Source organism: Canis lupus, chromosome 18 (assembly GCF_003254725.2).
Source record: "Canis lupus dingo isolate Sandy chromosome 18, ASM325472v2, whole genome shotgun sequence".
In the NCBI taxonomy this organism is placed as follows: Eukaryota; Metazoa; Chordata; class Mammalia; order Carnivora; family Canidae; genus Canis; species Canis lupus.
This window is the reverse complement of record NC_064260.1, coordinates 24,111,262-24,125,286: the sequence shown is the minus strand read 5'-3', so window position 1 is coordinate 24,125,286 and position 14,025 is coordinate 24,111,262. Positions and strand designations below refer to the sequence as shown.

The 14,025-nt window shown below is 39.8% G+C and overlaps 1 protein-coding gene across 7 annotated transcripts in view; it reads left to right on the top strand.

Moving 5' to 3' along the window:
* Positions 1 to 14,025, top strand: part of SEMA3D (semaphorin 3D) — a 216,974-nt gene that overhangs the window by 156,801 nt on the left and 46,148 nt on the right. For all 7 annotated transcript variants that reach the window (XM_035701533.2, XM_025449289.3, XM_035701532.2 and 4 more), the window contains one exon: positions 1,289 to 1,433. In XM_035701533.2, the coding sequence (XP_035557426.1) occupies positions 1,289 to 1,433 (145 nt within the window). The remainder of the gene's footprint in view (positions 1 to 1,288; positions 1,434 to 14,025) is intronic.

The following is a 14,025-nucleotide window of genomic DNA, read 5'->3' as shown; positions in this document are numbered from 1 at the left end:
CCAAGATAGTTATCTTTTTTCTCCTACCAAGTTTTCTGCCCACCCAGAGTGCGAAGTTACAAGTCAACTCTTTGTTCTGGGTGTACTTTATTATTCTATTTTTAATGCCGCCCCGAGGACCGAGATAATGTTGGGAAGCAGTGCCACATCCATTGTCCAATAAAAAGATGTAAGTACAATCTGCAACAAGAGCAACACCATAGAGCATGATGCATTATTCCTTTAAAATATCCTAGCCAGAGGATGTGATTTTTATGGGGGCATTACCTCCCTTCTTAGCAGCTAGTTTCCTTCCAGCTGCCTGTTTGCCATCAGCTCCCACTGTTTCCCGTTAATGTCATTCCAAGAATATTAATGATTGAGTTACTCGTGCTAGAGAATCCTTGGCTCACTTGAGTAGTGCTGGGATGATATGTTTCTTAGATTGTAAAGGATGATCTCGGTTTTATGAACAGGAATCCCTGAAAGTTTCAGATGCAGAGAAAATGTCTTTTATTTTCCAGAAATTAAAAAAAAAAAAAAGAAACATCTGATGACAGTGTTAACAGTTTTCACCACTAATTTGCAAAAATTCGTGGAATTCCCATGGAGCTTTTCCACTTCTTAATTATGTGTTCTCCACTCCTGTGTGATTAAGATTATTTTTAAGTAGCAAATAAGTTGCATACATCAAGAAATTCAGAAATTCAGGAAGAAGCACAAAATAGCTTTAACATTTTTTTAAATTAGTAAAAGTATGAGGAAGTTATTAATAGCCAATATTTATGGACATTCACTCACTTTAAGAAAACATAAATGAGATATTTATTACTTATGTGTCTAAAGTGTTCCTCTATAAAAAATAGGTAATGTAACTTCTTTATTTTATAAGGTTTTAGAAGGCATTACACTGTAAGACCTTCAAATAAAATTCAAAAGCATATATATAAATGAGATACTCTTTTTTGCATGTTTCCTTCTGTCCTCCAGTTTTTCTAGGTGATTCCTAGGTATCCATCAGATGTCCCTGTAGATGCCACCTACTGTCTGAAAGCTTAACAGGCAGCCGTGTATGGGGACCCGTCTATGTGCTTGCTTCGTTTACTATAATTATCTGCAATGTAACTGCTATCACCCTCTTGTCAGGATTACTTGGTTATAAGCTCTTTAAGGACAGCCACACGTTTTGTCTGCAGCACTTATTAAATGGAATGTGCTGCTTAAGCTTGTCCACACACGGTTTATCTTCTCAATAAACGTCCAGTGCCTGATGTACAGGGAGTGATTAGATCATGTTGCTGGTTTTCAGCTCCATCTTCAGAGGCTCGGCGGTTTGTGTGTACAGCATGGCTGACATCAGAGCAGTTTTCAATGGTCCTTATGCTCACAAGGAAAGTGCAGACCATCGCTGGGTGCAGTACGACGGGAGAATTCCTTATCCCCGACCTGGCACAGTATGTATCCAATTTGATAATCACATTATTTTCTTAAGCCCATATCCTCTTCCTAATTCTAACAAACGATGCTATTCACCACAGCAACATGTACTGTGGTTTTAAAAATGCCTATTACCCATTCACAGTGATGTATTAGCACTTCCATCCTTTACTGGAACTTAATGTTTTTCTTCTTTCGAATAAGAGCTTTAAGTAGTAAAGGAAACAATGGATTATATCCTAAGGAGCAGACTATGCTGATCCCATGTGCTTATCCTCAGTGAGTCTACATAATAATCAAGATGATTTAACATCTAGAATGACAAATATTCCAAGTTAAATGAAAATGTCAAATAAGTATTTATTTCCCACATACAGCTCTCTATATAGAGTCTTCAGGTCCTCATTTCCACTTTTAAAAGATCACATCAATTACAATGGTTTATTTATTTCTTTATTATGTTGCATCTGTTAAAAAAAGACTTTACACTGTATAATCTGTATTTGCACTATAAATGGAAAGTTTTTGTTTTGTTTGTTGTTGATGTGATTAAAACAGTTTAAGTTGTTTAAATCTTTAGGACTAGCTGATCAATCTGATAAAAAGAGATAAATGCCTTTTTTTCACTCAAGATTCAGTATGAATATTTCTACCAGGAGGTCTAAAATAATTATCAAAATAAGTAAGTCAAAAATATTGACTTAATCCATCCAATTCTCCTAAATTTTGTCTCTTCATATGTTTGTTCTTAAACAGGACACAGTTGGTAGCCAGGCTTTCTGAATTCTCTTTTCATCTTCTGGTTACATAACCTAATTAAACTTGGGAAACACACTTTACAACTATGTCTATTTTCCCTTTCATAATTCTCCAATAGAAATATGTTTCAAATATGCTTTCTGGACTAATTATAAGGTGATCTCACTTTTGTGGAAAAAATATCTTGCAAATAATATGATTTTTTAAAAGTCATTTATTTAAATTCAATTTAATTAACATAGAATGTATTATTGGTTTTAGAGGTAGAATTTGGTGATTCATTAGTGCGTATAACACCCAGCGCTCATTACATCACGTGCCCTCCTTCATGCCCATCACCCAGTTACCCCATCCCCCACTCCTTCCCCTCCAGTGACCCTCAGTTTGTTTCCCAGAGTTAAGAGCCTTTTATGGTTTGCCTCCCTCTCTGTTTTCATCATATTTTATTTTCCCTCCCTTCCCCTATATTCATCTGTTTTGTTTCTTAAATTCCACGTATAAGTGAGATCATAAGGTATTTGTCTTTCTCTGACTGACTTATTTCGCTTAGCATAATACCCTCTAGTTCCATCCACGTCATTGCAAATGGCAAGATTTCATTCTTCTTGAAGGGTGAGTAATAATCTATTGAAGATACATACTACATCTTCTTTGTAGGACTCACTTTTTCATTTTCTTTGAACATCAAAGTGTACTCACTTGTCTTATTTATTTCTTCAACAGTAATGTAAGGTGTAGGTTAGGGTATGCAGGTAAAGGTTCTACAAATCTTAACTTCATAATGATTCTAAGAAACAAGAGCTATTGATGTTGGTTCCATTTTACAGATGAGCAATCTCAGGCACAGATAGGTGTAGTAACTTGCACAAGGTCACAAAGCTAATGAGTGGTATACCTGAATTTTAAATCCAGATACTCTGGCAGCAGAGTCCAAGCTCTTAGTCTTTGTACTATGATATATTAATATTTTTATGTTAAATTATATTTATTTTCATCTTCGATAGAATATCTTTTACTGAATATATATTCTATATACATGTATACTGAACTGTAGTGTATGTATATATATATGAATATATGTATGTATATATATAATGAATATATGTAGAATTTCAACTTATATTATACATATCCGGGGCTTTTTTGAGGAGGACAGTTAAAATTCGCAGGGAACTCTAGCTGAAGAAATTTCACCATACTAGAACTATAGGGTTAAGTATCATGGACTATCATGTTCTGAGCTGTTTCTATAAGTTTGTTTTTTAAAAAAATACTATGACTATTCAGGCCATTAAATTTTTTTTCAGTTATCTGGATGTTACTGGAGAATTTAGGACTAAAATCATCTACATTTTAATTGCAAAATATCAGTTTTTTAGAAGGGAGGAGGAGCGGAGGGGGAGGAAGAGAGAATTTTAAGCAGGCTCCACGCCCAGCATGGCTGATGTGGGGCTCGATCTCATGACCCTGAGATCACAACCTGAGCCAAAATCAAGAGTCAGACCCTTAACCAACTGAGCCACACGGGTGCCCCTACAGAAAATAATTTACATACATATATATAGTATCTGATTCTTATAATACTAAAGAATTAAAATTAACAATGAAAAGGATCACATGCCAATGCATCCAGATTACATATTTTTTCAGGTGACAGTGTAAGTTAGAAAAGCTGCTGAGGGGGTTGTTGTCACCACTTCACTGCTCCTGCCTGAAGAGCCATGAAAATGCCATACAAGGCTTAAAGACGAATCACAGGGGTATCCCTGGGTGGCGCAGCGGTTTGGCGCCTGCCTTTGGCCCAGGGCGCGATCCTGGAGACCCGGAATCGAATCCCATGTCGGGCTCCCGGTGCATGGAGCCTGCTTCTCCCTCTGCCTGTGTCTCTGCCTCTCTCTCTCTCTCTCTCTCTCTCTGTGACTATCATAAATAAATAAAAATTTAAAAAAACTAAAAAAAAAAAAGACGAATCACAGGTCACAGGATTCTCCTCATGAGGACACAGCCACTGCTCTGAAAGCTGAACAGGTGACCTCCCCTCAACCCCATAGTAATGCATAAAAGTCAGTGAGGAGAGTTCTTCATCAATGAGGAAAGAAGCAGCTCATCACACTAAACATACCAGTTTTTGCTTTATTTCTTTCTTTTTAACAACTTAGAAATGGAAAAATATTATCCGGTGTAAGAAAGTGCCATTTATCAGAGTTCTTCCTTTATCTTTTCCAAACATCAGTAATTCTCATGAAATTCCTAAGCTTTATTAAATGTGTAAACACATTCACATCTGTAGCAAAGCATTGAGAATTATGCCTTGTGACTAGAGACCGTCCCCAACTGATAAAGGTTTGAGTTCTGATTTTTTTTTTTTGACTTTATGATGGTGCGAAGGAAATGCATATTCAGTAGAAACCACACTTAGAATTTTGAATTTGGGTCTTTCCATGGGCTACTCATATGCAGCACGAGAGTCTGGGGAAGCTGGTGGGGGGGCAATGAGCTGCAGCTCCCCGTCGGCCGCACCATCACAAGGGTAAACAACCCACGCACTTAAAAACACTCCATTTTTCAGTTTAGTACAGTATTCAGTACGTTACATGAGATACTCAATGCTTTATTATAAAATAGGCTTTGTGCTGGAAGAGCGTGCCCAATTGCAGAGCACGGTGAGGGTCCTGAGCCAGGCTGGGCAGCTAGGCTATGCTGCCATTTGGCCAGGTTACGGGTAGTAAAGGCACTTTTGACCTAACGATATTTATGACTTACAATGGGTTTATTGGGAAGTCCCCCCACTGCAAGTCGAGGAAGATCTGTAAACTTTTACTCATAGCCCAAACTCGGGCCCGTATTGGTAATGGAAACAGCAAGACACTCCAGAAAGTCTCCATCAGAACAGTACTGTCTTTGATTGGGAAGATGGTGTCCTTTCCATAGAACTAGACACATGAAAACGACTATCCTCGTTACTGTCAGAAGCGGTTTATATTGTTTTACTATTTTGTTTAAAAGCGAGGTTCTTTCTTGGTCTGCAGTGTAAGAGTGGGATTAAATTTAACGCTGCTTGAGGGATCCCTTGGTGGCTCAGCAGTTTAGCACCTGCCTAGGGTGTGATCCTGGGGTCCTGTGATCGAGTCCCACGTCGGGCTCCCTGCAAGGAGCCTGCTTCTCCCTCTGCCTGTGTCTCTGCCTCTCTCTCTGTCTCTCATGAATAAATAAGTAATATCTTTAAAGAAAAATTAACGCTGCTTGACTCCAAATTACATGCCATTAACCTCCACAATCTACCTTCATTACCACCTCCCCTTCCACTACCCTTTGTTTATATCCCTGAGTTAGGAATTGCTCATGGTTTGTCTCCCTCTATAACTTTTCCCACTCAGTTCCCCTCCTTTCCCCTATAATCCCTTTCACTATTTCTTATATTCTCCATATGAGTGACACCATATGATGATTGTCCTCCGATTGATTTACTTCACTCAGCATAATACCCTCCAGGTCCATCCACATCAAAGCAAATGGTGGGGATTCGTCCTTTCTAATGGCTGAGGAATATCCCATTGTTTATATAAACCACATCTTCTCTATCTATTCATCTGTCAATGGGCACCGAGGCTCCTCCCCCAGTTTGGCTATTGTAGACATTGCTGCTGTGAACATTGGGGGACAGGTGTCCTGGCATTTCACTGCATCTGTATCTTTGGGGTAAATCCCCAGCAGTGCAATTGCTGGGTCATAGGGTAGCTCTATTTTTAACTCTTGGAGGACCCTCCACACAGTTTTCCAGAGTGGCTGCACCAGGTCACATTCCCACTAGCAGTGCAGAGGGTTCCCCTTTCTCCACATCCTCTCCAACATTTGTGGTTTCCTGTCTTGTTAATTTTCCCCATTCTCACTGGTGTGAGGTGGGATCTCATTGTGGGTTTGATTTGTATTTCCCTGATGGCAAGTGATGCAGAGCATTTTCTCATGTGTTTGTTGGCCATGTCTATGTCTTCCTCCGTGAAATGTTTGTTCATGTCTTTTGCCCATTTCATGACTGGATTGTTTGTTTCTTGGGTGTTGAGTTTAAAAAGTTCTTTATAGATCTTGGATCCTAGCCCTTTAACTGATGTTTCATTTGCAAATATCTTCTCCCATTCTGTAGATTGTCTTTCAGTTTTGTTGACTGTTTCTTTTGCTGTGCAGAAGCCTTTTATCTTGATTAAGTTCCAATAGTTCATTTTTGCTTTTGTTTCTTTTGCCTTCATGAATGTATCTTGCAAGAAGTTGCTGTGGCCAAGTTCAAACAGGGTGTTGCCCATGTTCTCCTTTAGGATTTTTATGGATTCTTGTCTCACATTTAGATCTTTCATCCATTTTGAGTTTATCTTTATGTATGGTGTAAGACAGTGGTCTAGTTTCATTCTTCTGCACGTGGCTGTGGAATTTTCCCAGCACCATTTATTGAAGACACTGTCCTTTTTCCAGTGGATAGTCTTTCCTGCTTTGTCGAATATTAGTTGACCATAGAGTTGAGGGTCCACTTCTGATTCTCTATTCTATTCCATTGATCTCTGTGTCTGTTTTTGTGCCAGGACCACACTGTCTTGATGATCACAGCTTTGTAGTACAACCTGAAATCCAGCATTGTGATGCCCCTGGCTCTGGTTTTCTTTTTCAACATTCCCTTGGCTATTCAGGGTCTTTTCTGATTCCACACAAAAGATTATTTGTCCCAACTCTCTGAAGAAAGTCCATGGTATTTTGAAGGGATTGTATTGAATGTGTAAATTGCCCTGGGTAACATTGACATTTTCACAATATTGATTCATCCAATCCATGAGCATGGAATATTTTTCCATCTCTCTGTGTCTTCCTCAATTGCTTTCAGAAGTGTTCTGTAGTTTTTAGGGAGATCCTTTACCTCTTTGGTTAGGTTTATTTCTAGGTATCTCATGCTTTTGGATGCAATTGAAAATGGGATTGAGGGGATCCCTGGGTGGCGCAGTGGTTTGGCGCCTGCCTTTGGCCCAGGGCACGATCCTGGAGACCCGGGATCGAATCCCACATCAGGCTCCCGGTGCATGGAGCCTGCTTCTCCCTCTGCCTGTGTCTCTGCCTCTCTCTCTCTCTCTGTGACTATCATAAATAAATAAAATAAAAAAAAAATTAAAAAAAAAAAAGAAAATGGGATTGACTCCTTAATTTCTCTTTCTTCAGTCTCATTGTTAGTGTATAGAAATGCCTTCTGGGCATTGGTTTTGTATCCTACCACACTGCTGAATTGCTGTATGAGTTCCAGCAATCTTGGGGTGGAGGCTTTTGGGTTTTCTATGTACAGTGTCATGTCATCTGCGAAGAGGGAGAGTTTGACTTCTTTGCCAACTCGAATGCCTTTTATTTCTTTTTGTTGCCTGATTGCTGAGGTAAGGACTTCCAGTATATGTTGAATAGCAGTGGTGAGAGTGGACATCCCTGTCGTGTTCCTGATCTTAGGGGAAAGGCTTCCAGTGTTTCCCCATTAAGAATGGTATTTGCTGTGGGCTTTTAGATGGCTTTTAAGATGCTGAGGAATATTCCCTCTATCCCTACACTCTGAAGAGTTTTGATCAGGAATGGATGCTGTATTTTGTCAGATGCTTTCTCTGCATCTATTGAGAGGACCATATGGTTCTCGTTTTTTCTCTTGTTGATATGATCTATCACATTGATTGCTTTACGAGTGTTGAACCAGCCTTGCATCCCGGGGATAAATCCCACTTGGTCATGGTGAACAATCTTCTTAAAGTACTGTTGGATCCTATTGGCTAGTATCTTGGTGAGAATTTTTGCATCTGTTTCATCAGGGATATTGGTCTATAATTCTCCTTTTTTGGTGGAGTCTTTGTCCAGTTTTGGAATTAAGGTGATGCTGGCCTCATAGAACGAGTTTGGAAGTATTCTGTCCCTCTCTATCTTTCAGAACAGCTTTAGTAGAATAGGTATTGTTTCTTCTTTAAATGTTTTGGGGTTTTTTGTTTGTTTGTTTGTTTGTTTGTTTGTTTTTACTGAAGTAAAAATTTTACTGGGTAACCTCACAATGCCAGACTGGTTGACATATGGCTCCACTTTCCACTATAGGCCACTGTAGGGTTGAGGCAGGGGTTGGACAGGCCTTTTAAGACAGCTCCCAGACCACGTGGAACAGGGTGGGCAGCTCAAGTGGTATCTCTGTTGATGCAGGGTAGTTTGAGGGGTAGGGACTGGCTCCAGGATCCCAACGTTCTGGGAAGAAGCTGCAGGTTCTAGACCACATTCCTCAACTGGGCCTGAATATTCTCCATCTCAGCCAGGTAGCACTCCAGACTTCGCAGCTGGTGATCCTCACTGTTTGGAGGGCCACTTTCTTTAAATGTTTGATAGAATTCCCCTGGGAAGCCATCTAGCCCTGGACTTTTGTGTCTTAAGAGGGGTTTGATGACTGCTTCAATTTCCTCCCTGATTCTGGCCTGTTCAGTTTTTCTATTTCTTCCTGTTCCAGTTTTCATAGTTTGTGAGTTTCCAGAAATGCATCCATTTCTTCTAGATTGCCTAATTTGTTGGCATACAGCTGCTCATAATATGTTTTTAAAATTGTATTTCCTTGGTATTGGTTGTGATCTGTCCTCTTTCAGTCGTGATTCATTAATTTGAGTCTTTTCTTTTTTCTTTTTAATAAGGCTGGCTAAGGGTTTATCTATCTTATTAATTGTTTCAAAGAACCAACTCCTGGATTTGTTGATCTGCTCTACAGTTCTTCTGGTCTCTATTTCATTGAGTTCTGCTCGAATCTTTATTATCTCTCTCCTGTTTGGTGTAGGTTTTGTTTGCTGTTCTTTCTTCAGTTCCTTTAGGTGCGAGGTTAGCTTGTGTATTTGAATTTTTTCCAATTTTTTGAGGGAGGCTTGTATTGTGATGTATTTCCCTCTTAGGACTGCTTTTGCTGTATCCCAAAGATTTTGAATGGTTGTATCTTCATTTTTATTAGTGTCCGTGAAGTTCTTTCATGTTTGAATTTTTTCCAAATTTCTTCTTGTGATTGAGTTCTAATTTCAAAGCATTGTGGTCTGAAAATATACAGGGGACAATCCCAGTCTTTTGGTGTTGCTTGAGACCTGATTTCTGACCCAGGATGTGGTCTGTTCTGGAGAAAGTTCCATGTGCACTTGAGAAGACTGTGTATTCAGTTGTGTTCAGATGCAAAGTGTTGTAAATATCTGTGAAATCCATCTGGTCCAGTGTATCATTTAGGCCCTTGTTTCTTTGGTGATGTTGTGCTTAGAATATCTGTCATTTGCAGAAAGTGCCGTGTTGAAGTCTCCCAGTACTAGTGTATTATTATCTAAGTATGTCTTTATGTTGGTTATTAATTGATTGATATACTTGGCAGTTCCCACATTAGGGGCATAAATATTCGTGATTGTTAGGTCTTCTTGTTGGATAGACCCTTTAAGTATGATACAGTGTCCCTCTTCATCTCTTACTACAGTCTTTGGGATAAACTTTAATTTATCTGATATAAGGATTGCTACCCCTGCTTTCTTTTGAGGACCATTTGAATGGTAAATGGTTCTTCAGCCTTTCATTTTCAGGCTGGAGGTGTCCTTAGGTCTAAAATGAGTCTCTTGTAGACAGCATATAGATGGGTCTTGCTTTTTTTGTCCAGTCCAATACCCTGTATCTTTTGATGGGATCATTTAGCCAATTCACATTCAGAGTAACTACTAAAAGATATGAATTTAGTGTCATCATAATACCTATTCAGTCCTTGTTTTTGTGGATTATTTCTTTGGGCTTCCTCTTTCTTTTACAGGGTCCCCCTCAATATTTCTTGCAGAGCTGGTTTGGTGGTCACATATTCTTTCAGTTTCTGCCTGTCCTGGAAGCTGTTGTCTTGTCCCTCACTGCGTTAAGAATTTTTTCTTTAGGGCTTAGCAGTTCAGTGCTGCCTTCAGCCCAGAGCGTGATCCTGGAGACTTTGGGATCAAGTCCCATAGCAGTCTCCTTGCATGGAGCCTGCTTTTTCCTTTGCCTGTGTCTTTGCCTCTACTCTCTCTGTGTGTCTCTCATGAATAAATAAATAAAATCTTAGAAAAAAAGAATTTTCTCTTTATCTTTGAAATTTGCAAGTTTCACTATTAAATGTTGAAGTGTTGAATGGTTTTTATTGATTTGGGGGGGTCCTCTCTGTCTCTTGGATCTGAATGCCAGTTCCCTTCCCCAGATTAGGGAAGTTCTCAGCTATGATTTGTTCAAATATGCCTTGTGGTCTCTCTCTCTCTCTCCTTCCCTCTCTCCTTCTCAGTCTCTTCAGGAATCCCAATTATACATAGGTTCTTCCTTCTCAGTCTATCATTTATTTCCTGAAGCCTTTCCTCGTGGTCTCTTAATTGTTTTTTTTTCTCTTTTTTCCTCAGCCTCCTTCCTTACCATCAAGTTGTCTTCTGTGTCACTCACTCTCTCTTCCACCCCATTAACCCTCATTGTTAGGACCTCCAGTGTGGATTGCATCTCATTTAATCTCTTTTTAATTTTGACCTGATTAGATGTCAATTCTGAAGTAACAAAGTCTCTAGAACCTTTTATGCTTTTTTCCAGAGCAACCAGTAGCTTTATAATTGTGCTTCTGAATTGAATTTCTGACATCGTATTAAATCCATTCTGTAACTCTGTGGTGGAGTGTACCGTTTTTGCTTCATTCTTTTTTGGTGAATTCTGGTGATGCCCCCCCCACACACTGGGTGCTGGGCTCAGGGGGAGCTGTGTACCCCGTGAGGCCCCTATCCCCCCCAGGTGCAGGGCTTGGGGGGGGGCTGTGTACCCCGAGGCCCCTGCACCTGTCACCTGTCCCCTGCCCCCTGCCCCGGGGTCCCGGGGTTGGAGGCGGGTGGCGTCTGAGGTCGGGCCCACCCCAGCAGGCTGCTTGGAAACTCGGCGTCAGGAAGATATTTTGTTTTTTAAGGTTGTATTTATTTATATGGGAGATTGAGAAATAGGGAGGGGGGAGGGAGGGGTGGTGCGGAGGCTGTGGAGGGAGGGTGGAGGCCCCCGCTGAGCCGGAAACCTGGGTGCTGGGTCCCCGACGAGCCCGTGACCTGGCCTGAGGGTCATGGCTGAGCCACCCAGGTGCCCCCAGGAAGATTTCTGAAGGCGGAAGGTTTCAATTAGAAAAAGTCTACTTGGGGGGATCCCTGGGTGGCTGAGCGGTTTAGTGCCTGCCTTTCTTTGGTCCAGGCCGTGGTCCTAGGATCTGGGATCGAGTCCCACATTGGGCTCCCTGCATAGAGCCTGCTTCTCCCTCTGCCTGTGTCTCTGCCTGTCTCTCTCTATATATCATGAATAAATAAATAAAATCTTAAAAAAAAAAAAAGAAAAAGAAAAGGTCTACTTGGTAGTTGCAGTGTCTGTGGATGAGGAATGTCCTCATTTGTGCCCAAGTGGTAAAGGTTAGCAGGTGCTCACTAGGGAGCCAGGTTCAGATTGTAAGCCATTGTTCCCATATCAAAAAGGTGAGAAGAAAGTGCTTTAAAAAATTTTTATGCTGGTAGAAGCACTCAATGCGAGGTCTATACTTTTAACAGATTTTTAGGTGCACAGGACAGTATGGCCTGCAGACGACGCTGAGCAGCAGGCCACTGGAACGTGTTCTGTTCCAGAAACTGGGTACCTGTTATCAGTGACCTCCCAGTGTGCACTCCCCTGCACAGGCAACCGCAGGGTCGTCCTTTGCTTTTAGGAATTTGGCTGTGTTTGTAAGCAGAGGTATGCACTTCTATTTACCTCCTGGACTAACTTACTTCACTTGGCATAATGGGCTCTAGGTTCTTCTATGCTGGCACCTACTGAAGGGCCTCCTTCCTTTTTAAGATTGAGTAAAATTCCTTCCTATGTATCTATTACATTTTTTAGTCTGTTCATCAGTTGACAGACATCTAGACTGTTTCCACCTTAAGTGTTAAGGTTCCTCAAAATATGAAAAATAGAACTAGCATAGGATCTGGCAATATCACTCCTGGGTATTTATCCAAAAGAATTGAAATCAGGGTCTTGAAAAAAGATTAGCATTCCCATGTTCATTGCTATACTTTTGACAGTAGCCAAAACGGGGAAAGAACTTGTTTTTGAAGTTCAAATATTTAAGAAATGTCCATTTCACTATTCTCAAATCATTTTGCCACAGTTTTCAACAATTTCTAAACTTCTCATTTTATAAAAATCACTTCATTTTTTAAATAAAATTTTCCCCTACTTACTGCTTTTACTATTAAATGTTTTAACTTTATTCCTTTTTCTTAAAAAATATTTATTTATTTATTCATGAGAGACAGAGACAGAGAGAGAGAGAGAGAGAGAAAGAGGCAGAGACACAGGCAGAGGGAGAAGCAGGCTCCATGTAGGGAGCCCGACGTGGGACTTAATCCCAGTATCACACCCCGGGCTGAAGGTGGCACTAAACCACTGAGCCACCCAGTATTCCCCTTAATTTTACTTTCAAAGATCAAAATGTACACATGAATTTCCCAGCTAAGTCTCCATTTTTTGGTAGGGAGCAAAAAGAGGTTGTTACAGGCACTCTTTCAATTCCATAATTTGATTTGACTATGGGTGCATTTAAGTGACATGAAATATCAAATCTAAGCTAACCTCCTTGTTCCTATTTATTGGCCCTCATATCTTGTAAAAAGTTGACTAAGAATTGTTAGAATTCCAGTAATCACTGAATAAACATCTCCCCTCTTCAATTCTATTTTAAGAATTTAGATCTTTAAAGAAATTTGACATCTTTTTTATGTGTGTTAATCAATTAGCTATTTGATTTAACCAACCCACTACGAAATATTAACATTAACATTGTTTTAACTTTAAGTGATTTTTCAACTACCAGCACCAAATGTAAGATAATGAAATCTCTTCCTTTCTATAATATTTTGAATCCTTGTCTAAATAAGTAACCCCATCGTGTACAGCTCCTCATACAGGCTTTCCTCCAGAGGTAAAGGCTAAACATTCCCCCCTTCTATGAGATAAAATCTCCTAAACTATGGATGTAGGTATGGATATGTTTAACAGTCCTTATTTATTTCCACCAAATTATTAAACTTTCTAACACTGTAAAAGACATCAAAAAGTCACAAAATTCTTTTGATTCCAGGTTGACTGGAAACTTTGTCTTACTAAATATGCTGCCATGGACTAGTTCTGGGTCCTGGCATAGCCACCTGTGCTAAGAAGACCATTTTTACGTTACTGTGTCAAAGCATCACTGCCTTGACTGAGATTGATTTGTGATTTTGCTTCAAAAAAGCAAATCCCAGAGGAATAGTATCATAGAATAATAATACGTAATGTTAATAGCTTGATGTATATAGCAGACTGGCTGTATGCAGTGGCACTTCACCTAGAACTAGACTGAATGTTTTGACATTCCGACTTTTGCCTTGGCCTAAGTTCTCAAGAGAAGGGGCTTGTATAACCATGGAACCCACAAGTTCCAAAACTCTATGGGCGTCCTATCTTCTTTCTCTTTCTGATCTACTGAAACTGTCTGCTGGAGCACTGACATATTCCTGTAATATATTTTTTCATATAGCTGAAGATTCTAGAATTGTATGTCTTCATTAATCTAAATCACCTCTGAATTGTAATGTAAGCTGGCCCAATTAAGTAAGGATTTTCTTCTTGTAGAAAAAGAAATGTTTTAAGGCTAACTTCAAATATAATATGCAAAAAGAAAAATACATAATTCAAAAATAATATCCTGTATGACCTTATACCTCAGAATGGCTACAATCGACAACACAAGAAACAATAAATGTTGGCGAGGATGTGGAGAAAAAGGAACCTTCATGCAGTGTT